Genomic DNA, 12,925 nt, shown 5'->3' with positions numbered 1-12,925 from the left:
ATCCCCCCTCCCTCCCTCCTCTCTCCCCCTTGTATATGTATGCACAGAAGTCGAATCTGGAGAGTCTGGAGTCAGGCTGACAGCCAGCCAGTCCCAGTGAGCCTCCTGTCTGTGCCCCACACCACTGGGGTTAGAGGCAGATGCAAATACACACTCTGCTTGTTTAATGTGGGCTCTAGAAGGTGAACTTAGATTCTTGGGCTTGCATAGCGAGGGTTTTAACTCACCGAGTCACCTCCCCAGACCCTTGCCTCAGTCTGTAAAATCAATAACTCTCATCCATTCATCTGACAGATCCCCATTGAAGGGGACATACAGTGTCCTCGCCAGTGTGTACCCGTCAAGGCCATGGGTGGTTTGAGAGTGACGTGGATGGTGTCTGGCACCCTGAAGATGCCCAGTGTGTAGTCTCTGGTGTCTCTGCTTCATAAAAGTAAACAGTGAGATTGGGGTGGGAAGTGGCATCTAGAGCCATTTACCCTGGGTGCTTAGAGCCCTCAGAGCAGAGGTTGCATGGGGACAGAGCTCTCAGGAATGTCCTTGGAACTCAGAGGTGCTCCTAGACAAAGACCAGCTCAGTAGCCAGGAGTCCGTGGAGTCTGAAATGCTGTGTTTGGAGGCCAGGTCTTTGGGGGTGCCAGGGTTCTGGGTGGAGAGCATGGCACAGAGATCTATCCACACAGGGGCTTGGAGTCAGTGTGGCACCAGGGAGGAAGTCCTAGCTAACTATAGGCCAGCCAAGCAGCTGTGGGGATACATAGGGATTTGGGGATCCTGGGAGGGGGAAAATGCAGGCAGCTACCAGCAGAGGGACCTCATAGAGGCCACATTGGAAACCTTGCATTTCCTCTGCGTATGGCCACAGCTGTTTCCAAGCTTCCAGCCAGGAGTCGTGTTTTTGCTAGGAGTCGTGTTTGTTTAGACAGACACTAAGGTGGGAGTCCTAGAAGATGAACTTCACGAAAGACAGAACCCCGGGGTTGAGAGAATTTCCCCCTCTAGGGGGGTGGCATGGTTCAGTGAGGGAGATCAAAGACCTGGGTTCACATCTTACTTCCATGCTATTAGCTGAGTGACCTCTGGCATATTCCTGGCAGTCTCTGAGCCTTATCTTTCCCTCTGGCAAATGGGGACAGTGACTCCTGTAGGGCTATCAGTGTGCCTGCAGTGTGCCTAGGGACCACAAAGCCATGCCTCACTATGGGTTCTAGGCTCCATTCTGGGGCACCCGTTCTGGCCAGTCAGTGTAGGAATAGTGGGGAGACCAACAGCTAAAGCCCTCAACTAACCATCAGGGAACCCAGAGATATCAGCCCCGTGAACTACAGGAAGAAGACGCAAGCTCCACTCCCCCCACCCTCAGTGCCCACCGCTGTCATGGACTCTGAAGGCTCCTTTCTGAAGGAGCCCAGCCTGGCCTGGCTCCCTCTCTCCTCCACCCTTTATGACTTTAGTTTGTGGTGTGTATGTGTATGGGTACGCACGTGGAGATCAGAGGACAACTTGTGGAGATGGGTTCTCTCCTTCTCTCATGTAGGTCCCAGGGATCAAACTCAGGCAATCGGACTTAGAAGCTGGCACCTTCATCCACTGAGCCATCTCACCAGCAGCCCTCCATGCTGACTCTTAGCTTTGTCTAGGGCCTGTCAAGTCCTGCCCTTAATCTTGTGTCAACAATATCCATGTATACGTCTACCGAGGGGACAGAAGTAGGGGGTGCTTGTCACTGTCACTTCTGGTGGAGACAATCTTGACTCTGTCTCCAGGGAACTCCACCCATCAAACCCCGAGGCTTTGCCTCTTGTCTTTGTCCTGTCTTTTCTGGCTGGAGCAGTTGGATTACCCAATAAGGGAGGGAACAGGCAGACCTAGTTTGGAGCTGGGTGGGGTCTGAACAGGCCTTGGCAGTGACAACTTAAAAGACGCCATGGGATGTCTTTTGTTTTCCAGAACCCAAGAGATGAAGGGCCTCCTCACACTGGCTTGGTTCCTGGCTTGCAGTAAGTATTGGCTCTGTGACCTCTAAATTTGCCTCCTCCCCCTCAACCCTGGGAGTGACTAGGTAGTGGAAAAGAAGACCATCATTAGTCTTTGAGGTGAGGAGGCCTGTGTCTCCGGCTCAGCTCTGCCCTCGTGGTGCACACGGAGACACCCGCAAAGGCCTTGGCCTTCAGGGTCCTTGCTTTTGCGTCGTTGGTGGACCTGGTGCTGTGGCATGATTTGAACACTGTAGGCCACCGTGTGAAGGCTGTGAACCCGAAGATAGCTTACGAATGTGGGAGGCAGATATTTTCCTGACGTGTAAGTATAGAATAAGGACAATCAGTGGGAACAAAGTGGAACACAAAACCCTTAGGAAATATCCCAGCTCAGTAGTAGAATGCATATGGGTGGTGATGCATTAGGTTTAAGGAAGGAAGGGGGAGATAGATGGATGAATGGACAGACAGACAGACAGACGGACAGAGACAGACTCCAATAGATGATGCCAGAGCCATCCTCTGTTCAGTACTGCATACCACCCCATCTGGGAGGTGTCTGAAATGTCTGTGGACTTGCCATCAGAGAAGACTGTGGGTGTGGGTTTAAGCCGATAGAACGTCTTTATTAGCTGTCTGGTTGATTTCAGTGTAGCCCCAAGGCAAGCTTTTAAACACAAAATCTATATCCCAGGTTGACATGCTTCAGTTAACAAGAACAATTAGCCAGAAGTAGAACTACCAAAGCCAGAAGGCAAGGCTAGTACAGTTAGAGACTCTCTCAGAGTTACAGACTTTGATGGCTCATTAGCTCTTTGTTTCCATCTTGGCTGGCGGGGCTGTCTATGTGCTGAGTTTTACAGCCTGAATGGGACTTCCATCATGGAGTCAGTTGTGCTGAGGTCTGAGGGCCTGTCACAGTACACCCTGTTTTAGGCTTCCCTGAAGCCCCTAGCCCCTCATACAAGCCCCTGGTGAGCTATTCTACTCTTTGATGTCTTGCCAGCTATCTGCAGAGCTAGGAGAAACTTGAGACATGAGGAAGAGAAAAGGCCTCTGGTTCCTTGCATCAAAAGTCTTAGGTGAGCAGGGTAGTGGTGGCACATGCCTTTAATCCCAGCACTTGGGAGGCAGAGACAGGCAGATTCTGAGTTCGAGGTCAGCCTGGTCTACAAAGTGAGTATCAGGACAGGCAGGGATATACAGAGAAACCCTGTCTCAAACAAACAAACAAACAAAAATCCTAGGTGAGCTACTTCTAGATTTACAGTAGCCCCAGTTTCCTTCCCAGTTTGTGATATGAGGGATCTGGCTTCAAGCTATGCCCTACTCCACTTCTAAATTTAATTTTTTTTAAAAAGATGTTTTGTTTTGTTTTGTTTTGTTTTTTTCTAGTTAGCAGCTATATAGCCCAGGCTAGCCTTGAAATTGTGTAGCTGAGGATGACCACAAATTACTTAACCTCCTGCTTCCATCTCCTGGGTGTAGACATGCTACACATTCAGTTTCATGCTACACAGCACCGATGACCAAAGCCAGGGTTTCATGCACAGTAGATGAGTCCTCTGTCAACTGAGCCACATCCCTCGGCTCCCAAGGGCAAGCTCTTAACTTCTATTCCAGGTTGCATGCTGTCATCTGCCCGGCCCTCCTCCCATTAACGGGGTGAATAAGAGAGGGCTGGGAGGGTGGCGGGTAGATTTGCAGCAAAGTGCCTGGTGTCACCTGCAGGCTTGGGCTGTTTTCCAGGTGTGCCTGCAGTCCCAGGGGGCTTGCTAGAACTGAAGTCCATGATTGAGGAGGTGACTGGAAAGAATGCCATTAAGAACTATGGCTTCTACGGCTGCTACTGTGGCTGGGGCGGCCGCGGGACCCCCAAGGATGGCACTGATTGGTGAGCTGACATCATCACCGCTCTTAAAGTTCTGGGCTCCGCCCTCATCACCTCCCCTGACTCCGTGTCTATTCTAAAAGCTGAGAATTTCAACTGAGCCTCAGGACCGGAGAGATAGCTCAGTGGTTAGAGTGCACACCGCTCCTGCTAAGCAACCTGAGTTCGTTTCTCAGCACCCGTGTTGGTCAGCTCACAACCACCTGTAACTCCAGCTTCAGGGGACCTCATGCCTCCAGTCTCCTTGCTCACATGTGCATGCGCTTGCACTCACACAGACGATTAAAACTGAAATAAATTTTTATTTAAATATTTTAGAGAAAGGGTCTCACTATGTAGCTCTGGCTGTCCTGGAACTCACTATGTAGATCAGGCTGTCCTTAAACTCACAGAGATTCACCTGCCTCTGCCTCCTGAGTGCTGGGACTAAAGGCTTGCACCACTCTGCCTGGCTTCTAAAATAAATCTTTAAAATAAGGAAAGCTAAGACTCAGAAGAAGTAAGCAGCTTTTAAAGGTGGGCCACATGACTCTCAAGAGTCCCGAGATCTCAGTGGCCTAATGTGTCACTTGCTTGATTGAAATAGAACAAGTGATCCTTATGTGTTGGCTTAATGCAAGCATGATCGCTTACTTTGCTCATGAGCCTGCTGCCTGGGAGGCCATGTCCTATCTCCTCAGAATGTCCTATCTCCTCAGTTTCCTTTTGCAAAGCCTGGCTGAAGTTGGATGATCCACACAGCACAGGTGGCTCATGGCTGTGAGGTTGTCACTGACTGTGGGTGGATGCTCAGGCTCTTTCTATGGGTCCTTTTCAGAGTTGTGTAGACTTTCTTACAGCATTTCTTGGGGCTTATGAACAAATATTCCCAAACTACAAGGCTATGAGGATAGCTAGCTGGGTGTAGAAGCATGACCTTCAATACTGGGGAGGTAGAGGCAGGGAGAGCAAGAGTTTGAGGTTACTGTGGGCTACATAGCAAGTTCCAGGCCATCCTCAGCTGCATGGCAAGACCCTGTCTCAACAACAATAAATAATGGCATCTTTATCACAGACCTCGGGAGCTCCACCTTGTTGCTTACATGGCCCTCTTAGTTGACACAGCCACAAAAGCTTAAGCGAGTAGAGGCGTAGGTTAGTCCACGAGTGCCCAGCTACAATCAGACGAGGAATACCCTTTGCTGTTCTATGAAGGCAGTTAATGGTGCAAAGAGCATCTCAAGAGAGATTTTTTTTTAATGGTCTCATCAAAATGAAATGCAGTCTCTCTCTCTCTCTCTCTCTCTCTCTCTCTCTCTCTCTCTCTCTCTAGCTGTGATGAAATCGCTATCAGAACAACATAAAGGAGTAATCCATTAGTTTGGCTCACAGTTTCAAAGGACTCAGTTCATGACCACCTGGGTCCATGTTTCTGTGTCTGTTCTGGGCAGGATGTCTTGACTGTGGGTTGTGTGGCATAGGAGCTCCTTCATGGTGAACAGGAAGCAGAGAGCGAGCTTCAGAAAGATGGCAGGGCAAGGTTATTGTTGCCAGGGATGCACTCCCTCCAAACATGTCCCACTCCCTAATAATGCTTGCCCTTGTAGCATGAATCTATCCATTGGTGAAGCCAGTTATCAACTCTCATGATCTAATCTCTGGAAGATCCCAGAGATACATCCAAGGGTGGGACTCTATAATTTCCTAGGCCACTATTAATCCAGTCAAATTGACAGTCAAGGTCAACAGTTTCCATGGCATGATGTATATATACTCTGCATTGTGCCCACCAATATGTCTAGATACTGTGTGTCAGCTTACAAAGAGAAGAGGGATCTAGATTTTTGCTACAGCAGTGTGGCCATTCTAGAAGGCTGTGCGAGATAGGACACGTTGTTCTTTGGAAGGCTCAGTGTACAGGGGAACCGTTCCGATGCTGGTGGGAGCCATGATGGGCATCAAGTGACATTATGGAGCTGGGGCCATGCCGAAGCAGGACTCTATGGAGAAGCAAGGGGAGGGCTTAGAATGACCTATGTGGAAATGGATTGTGGCTGAACACATCATCATAAACTCCTATTTACCTTGGTATGTGATGTTGTATAGAAATTTATAGATAAGAGGCTGGAGTGATGACTTGGTCAGCAAGGTCTCGCTGTACAAGCATGAGGATCAGAGTTTGGACGCTGTTGAGGTGGTGGAGACAGGCACATCCCTGGAGCTTGATGGTCAGCCACTCTGGCAGCATCAGTGAGGCTCAGGGTTCCAGTGGAAAGCCATATCTCAGAGAGTAAGGTAGAGAGTGGCTGATGGAGATGCATGATATTGACCTTCGAGGTTGTGCAGGGACACCACTGACATAATGCCTGACCTCAGCAGTTTTCCCTAGCTATGGAGAGAGATTCTACAGCCCCTTTCTTGGATCATTAACTTGAAAGCCAGGACCATGTGGGCCGAAGCTGCCAGATTCTGCTGCTTTCTGGAGCCAGAGCCTGGCTCCCTTGTTCAAATTTTCACCAGCTTTCTCTTTTTGATTGTTCTTTTTTCACTACCTAAGTCTGGCTGTCCTGGATCTCCTCTGTAGATCAGGCTGGTCTTGAACTTAGAGATCCACTGGCCTCTGCCTCCCCAGTGCTGGGATTAAAGGTGTGCTCCATGTTACTTGGCCCTAAACTGTTCCTGAATTCCTTTTCACAAGCTGGGTGGGATTATGCTCTGAGGTCACCGTTCTCTTTTTTCCACCCTGCTTCAGGCTTTTCTTTAATCTGTGTGTCTCCTTGAAACCCAGGATTTAGCACCATTCCACTTTCTGGTGTCCGTTTCCTCCCCGAAGCGTACATTTGATCAGCTTGCCCCTCTTTATTACAGATGTGCATAAGACTGGCCACTAGTAGTGAGCAGCACAGTCAATACTAGGTTCTTTTGAAATGCCCTCTGCCAAAGCTGTTAATCTAAAACTGTTCAATTTAGCTTTGGGCAGAGTTTTTTGTTTGTTTGTTTGTTTTGTTTTTTGGACAAGGTTAGAAAGCAGCCACATTTTTTCCTGTCTCTAGGCCATATACTAACGCTCTTCCTCTCTGACACGTCTTGAGTGGAGCCCCACGGTTCAGATCAACCTCAGCACCACTGTGCTCCATGCTTCTGCTCATACGGCCCCTTAAGCCCCACTTACAGTGTCACTTTCCTAGTCCAAAGCCCCCAAATGTTCCATATTCCTCCAAACAAAGGCACTGGCAGGCCTGTCTCAGAATTGCCCCAGCCCCTGGTAACCACATCTGCCTTACTTAGTGTTCTATTGCTATGAAGAGACACCAGGACCACAGCAACTCTTATACGGGAAAACATTCAACCGGGTTCAGAGGTTTACTCCATGATCCGCATGGCAGGAAGCATGGCCGCATGCAGGCATGTGTGGTTCTGGAGAGGTAGCTGAGAGTTCTACATCTGGATCCGCAGGCAGCAGGAAGGGAATGCCACACTGGACCTGGCTTGAGCATCTGAGACCGCAAAGCCCACCCTCAGTGACCCACTTTCTCCAGGGCCATACCTACTCCACCAAGAGCACAGCTCCTAATAGTGCCAGTCCCTCTGAGCCTATGGAGGCCATTTTTATTCAAACCACCACACCGACACTCCGTCTAGCCAGGAGGAGGCAAAACCAGGTCAGTGAACTTCTGACCGGTGGCAGTTCTAGTGGGTGAGAGGAGCTAACTTACCTGACACTATCCCTGCCAGCTCACACCCACCTGTCACAGGTTCCGCCAGAGGGCTGTGGCTGTAGTTTCACACGTGCTAGGGATTTCAGCCTAAAGAGCATTCAGAATCTCCAAAGAATAGCTGTTGATTTGGGAACAGTGGTGCATTGCAATAAGATTATGAACGCTGTAGAAACCTTGGGCCTGTTCAAGGAGGGTGAGCTAAGGGGAAGTTTAAATTAGCAGGAGAGCCAACACCTTTACATAAGCTGCTTAGATACCAAACTCATTGGTGGTGGAGACCAGAGACGAGAACTGCCATCTGTTTATTGGTGGAGATGCTGTTGCTAGGCAAGCCTTCTATGTAGAGCGTCTTGCCTGAACTGTCGCAGCCTCAGAGAAAGTCCAACTTTGTCCCAGGTATCTGTGCTCGAAGGCAAGGCATGCAAAGCTCGGAGTGCATACAGGACAAAGAGAGAACCTCTCATCAGGGTGAGAGGTTAAAAAATCCTTCAGAGAGAATTTAGCTCTAACATCCAAGCACAGTGTCCCCCAGGTACCTTTGGCTCTAATTTTGTTTAGATTTGACTTGAACTCTCTCACCTTGGACTCTCAGGGACTCTCTATTGGACTCACAGGGGCAGGGAGGTCAGGAGGGTGGCTCTCAACTCAGCATCCCCATCGCTCACCTCCACAGGTGCTGTCAGGTGCATGACCGTTGTTATGGGCAACTGGAGGAGAAACACTGTGCCATCCGGACCCAGTCCTATGACTACAGATTCACGAAGGGCCTAGTCATCTGCGGTAAGGGTGGCTTCCCATTCAGGCTGGGAGTTCTGCTGTCCAATAGGTGGGCCTGCCTGTATCTTGTGAGGCAGAGTGAGGCTGAGGGACATGGGGCTGTGGCAGCCTCTTTAGACTTCCAGGAAAGGGAAGTCCCAGTTTAGACTCCGTACTCACCAGTACTCTGGGTGAATAGACTTCCTCTCCCTGGATAGATTTGGTTTCCCTCCCTTACGTCACACGTGTGAAGCTCAGAGGCTTGCCAGTGTGTGGCAGGATCCATGCCCAGGCCCCTGAGTTCAAAGCCAGTTGCATCCAGGTGCATCTCTATTTAATGCCTCCCACAGAAACTGGCTCCACTCTCAAGTTAGGCACCCTACCCAAAGGAGGTGTGTCTATGGCACCAGACTGGGGACTCCCTGAATAGAAACTTCAGTCATGATCAAGAGCTGGGCATCTAGTTCAGCGGCGAGGCTCCTCCCTCAGATTACACATGCCAGTTCAGGACCTGAAGTTCTTCCATCAGATTATGTATGACCCCTGATTCAGAGTCCTCCAAACACTATGAGATTCCCTCAGAGCAGGGCCTAGATGGGGAGTCTATGCAGACTAGAAGCCATCCTCTGATACGACTTTGAACAAGTCAGCGTTGGTGGGCGCAATCTTCCCACGCTCATTCTGCACTTGGCATCCCTTTTTTTGTAGAACACGACTCCTTCTGTCCAGTGAGGCTCTGTGCCTGTGACCGGAAGCTAGTCTACTGCCTGCGGCGAAACCTCTGGAGTTACAATGCTCTTTACCAGTATTACCCCAACTTCCTCTGCTAATGTCCTCTACGGGCTCTGTCCTGGGGGCGCCTACCACAGTGGCGGTCCCCTCTGCTGTATTCCTGATGCATTCCTCCCCCCCCCCCAAAGGTCTTGGATCTGCCTTCCTCTGTGCACTACTGGGCTAGGCGGAGCCCCAGGGCTACACTCTTCCCTCCAGAGTCCTGGAGAGGGACTCTGAGCTAGAGTTGGCAGGCTCTCCGGATGGCTGAGCCTGCACTTGCTAAGTTGGCTCTGAGCCCTGGAGCTCCCCCAACTCCAGGCCAGTGTGTGTTGACTTTTCTTTCAATTTCTGGAACCCAACTGTCATTAGCACCCTCCAGAGACCTTTTACTGTAGGAGAAGCCAAATTAACTCTATAAATCTGCTATGTAGATATTAAATAAAACCCATTCTCAAGGCTAGAAAAACACCACCCCAGCACTTCCTCTGACGGGGCTGGCGTAGGATTGCCCACGCTTTTCTAACCCCTGAGGCATCTGTATGTTCTCTGGGATGAAGGTCAGGAAACAGGTGGAAGCCTTAGGTGCCTCTCACGGTTTGTCTTGAGTTCATTTTCTTAGGATCCTTCAAGCCAGACAAGGGGCCCATGCTCCTTCTGAAGGAAGATGAGACACAGCCTTACCCCACCTTGAGCTCCTGGAAGGTGGAGGCCGGAGCATCAGGAGTTCAAGGCCAGCCTCTGCTCCTTAGCCAGGATGGTAGCTGAGGCTACCTGAGACTGGGTCTCAGAAAGGACCAGTTAATTAATTAAAAGGAGGCTCCCTGTGCTCACCTGGTGCAGACACAGGGATGCTAGGGTTCTGAGATGTCACTCAGTGGGAAAAAATGGCTTAAATAAGATTCAACGGGGTGCATATCAATGGCAGAATGACTGTCTGTTTTTTCACTGAGTTAAGGGCACTGAAAATCTCAACTCATCTATGGCTTTGTAAAAGACAGAGCTTTCTCATAGCAACATGACGGAGGGAAGAGATGTATTCAACAACAGAGGAGTGCCCTTCCTGAGGTGAAGGCTTTGGGCCTCTTCCCATGCGTCTTCAGAATATGCACAGGACACATGCGATCTGTATTTAGAGACCTTTAGTGTTCAAACATTTTCTAAATAAAGCTAATTATATGAGATTACCCTGAATTCACATGTTTTGGCGTATGCTAGTAACTATATTTAAACAATACCAGAGTGGGGCTACACATGCTGGTTTCACTCGTGAAAATTTCAAAATCGGAGTGAGGGTGGCATAAGGACCTCAAATGGATCACCAGAAAAAAAAAAAAAAACACAAAAAACACCTGGGCATAGTGGTGTGTGTTTATAATCTCAGTAGTAGGGAGGCGAGACAGGTGGATTCCTGGTCTCAGTAACCAGCCAGGCTTACCGATTTAGTGAGTCCCGGGCTAGTGAGAGACCCTGTTTCAAACAAAGCAACCAACAATGAAAATTCCAAACAAGAAGGAGGGTCACACCTGGGAAATAGCACCTGAAGCTGTTTTTACACACACACACAGGCAGACACACAAAGACATACACACAAAGGCACACACACATGCACACACACATAGGCATACACACATGCACATGTACACACACTCATGCATACATGCATGCATGCATGCACACACACATGTATGTACGTCCCCATGCATGGGAATGAGCACAAACTTCTATACTCACACACATTAAAGAGCAGCAGCAACAACAACAACAAAACCCTTTTTTCCCCAAATCAGAATCATTTCCCAAGCTCAACCTTGGATGGGCTTGGGGGGCGGATTCACAAGTGTCCCTCTGGCCCCTGATGTCTTTAGTTGAGATGCAAGAGGAGACCTGGATCCCTGCTTCTCCTGTCGGGGTCAGGGGCTAGGCTAGGTGTGATTGTTAGCATCCAGAACCTGCCTGCGGCAGATATGTGGGCAGGTCCACAGACCTGTCGCCAGGGCAACGGCGACCATATTCCCAGAATCCATTGGGCTCAGCTCCCACCTTTACCTGCATTACTACGTCACCACACATATAAATATATGGGTAGTTCCCTCCATCTTTCTCTCTCTTCTCTCTCTCCTCTCTCTCTCCCTTCACGCGCCGCGGTCCTCACTCCCCCCCTCTCCTAATTAAACTTCCAAAAACACAGAGCTGCTTGTATCTGGTGTCTGTGGACACACCGCTGCGAGCCAAACCTATCAGTGATGTTACTGGAAAATTCCACAGAATGGAGATGGTCAGGTCCCTCTCTCTGGATCCTCTAGCTCCAAGCTCTAGTATCTAAAGAAATGAAGCCAGGCCAGGGATGCTGTGAGATTAGAAAAACAGGAACCCAACATGGAGGCTCTGCACTGGAATGGACCATTCAGAGTCGCTATGTATCTACTACATCCAGGAGAGGTAGGGAGACTGATCTCAAATCATACAGCATAGCAACACCAGCACCGGAAGACCTGACTCTAAGCCCGCACTTTGCCCACCATGACATTCTGTCTTCAACTCCCATTCTGCAAGGGAGAAAACAAGAATGCAGGGTACTTCAGTGACTTCCCCACTCTGGGGTTTCGCAGGAGCCTCAACCCAAAAGCCAGACACTTGTCTTCTCTACTCTAACTGCCTCTTCAGATTCCAGAGGCCATCTCATGGAGGTTAGTCTGGAGGGCCTCTAGGATTCCTCCTGCCTCTGTGGACTGGCATCCAGGGTCTTTGCCATCTTGGGCCCAGCTTCACTGCTGTGACCAGCTCTGAGGAAGCACTTGAGTGAATTCCCAAGCCCATAAAGAAGCCTCCTCATGTTTGAGCTGCCAAACCCCTAGCAGAGACACTTGTCAGAAAATTCATCTCCCTGAAGTTTCATGGGTACACTTTAAGAAATATGGAAATATTCAGGGTATAAAAATCAGTGGAGAACAGGAATATACACTCGACACGGCCCTGGGACCACAGGACCCGTGCCAGCATTTGAAATTGGATTCAAATGTGACACTAATATGGGTCAAATGTATGAACACGTGGATGCCAGTGCGTGTATGCATGAGTGGGTACATGCATGTGTGCGTGGGTACATGCATGTGTGCGTGTGTGTGTCTGTGTGTACACATGTGCATGTGTTCATCACGTGCTCATAACTGTTCCCAGACTGAAAAGGAGATAGATAATGGGAAAGCCTTCTAGTGGTGACCAAGTAGGGAGCGAGGACAAAGCGAGCCACTGGAATGTGGTAGCAGGCACGTCGAGCTGGGTCATGCTTCATGCTGCCCTGAGCACACACCATACACGTGTGTGTGTGTGTGTGTGTGTGTGTGTGTGTGTGTGTGTGTGTGTGAGGCAGATGCTCTCTTCACACAGTGAGAGTGCCACCAGAAGGTGGAGTGCTCAGGGAGGTGGAGTGCTTTGCCTGAGGCCACACAGCTTCTCAGGAAGGAAGCAACCAGCTGCCTGATGTTCAAGCTGGAACAGATGGTATCCCCCTGCCTCAGAAGCTGGGAGAGAGGGCCAGGTCTTGTAGCAAGTCTGGAGGAAGAAGATACATTTTGTTTCCCCTAGGGTGAGTGTGGCGAGCTGAATCTGAGTGGTGCTTCCCAGAGTTCCTTTCTCTGCAAGCCCTGGGTTCGCAAGGGAGAGGGGTGGGGGTGGGGGTGGGGGTGTTTTCGTAGTTTGTCTAGAAAGCAGAAGAGAAGTCACACTAGCATCTGGAAGGTCTGAGCTTAGGAAGGTCAAATCTGCTTGCAGCTCAGACCTGCTGTGCAGGCTGGCTCGCCTGGCAGGCAGGGACCTTCTGGGTCTCT

General features: G+C 49.8%; 1 protein-coding gene across 6 annotated transcripts in view; it reads left to right on the top strand.

Moving 5' to 3' along the window:
• Positions 1-10,289, top strand: part of Pla2g5 (phospholipase A2 group V) — a 36,415-nt gene extending 26,126 nt beyond the window's left edge. For 5 of the 6 annotated variants that reach the window (XM_031379222.1, XM_031379219.1, XM_031379221.1 and 2 more), the window contains 4 exons: positions 1,951-2,000; positions 3,729-3,873; positions 8,242-8,348; positions 9,033-10,289. In XM_031379222.1, coding sequence (XP_031235082.1) covers positions 1,961-2,000; positions 3,729-3,873; positions 8,242-8,348; positions 9,033-9,154 — 414 coding nt within the window. In that variant the 5' untranslated portion in view covers positions 1,951-1,960 and the 3' untranslated portion in view covers positions 9,155-10,289. Of the gene's footprint in view, positions 1-1,894; positions 2,001-3,728; positions 3,874-8,241; positions 8,349-9,032 lie in introns of those variants that run through there. The other variant, XM_031379218.1, reaches the window with a different exon arrangement.
• The last annotated feature ends 2,636 nt before the right edge of the window (positions 10,290-12,925 follow it).

The sequence above is a fragment of the Mastomys coucha genome, unplaced genomic scaffold (assembly GCF_008632895.1).
Source record: "Mastomys coucha isolate ucsf_1 unplaced genomic scaffold, UCSF_Mcou_1 pScaffold18, whole genome shotgun sequence".
NCBI lineage: Eukaryota > Metazoa > Chordata > Mammalia > Rodentia > Muridae > Mastomys > Mastomys coucha.
Note: the sequence above shows the minus strand (reverse complement) of the source record. Positions and strands in the feature narration are given on the sequence as shown.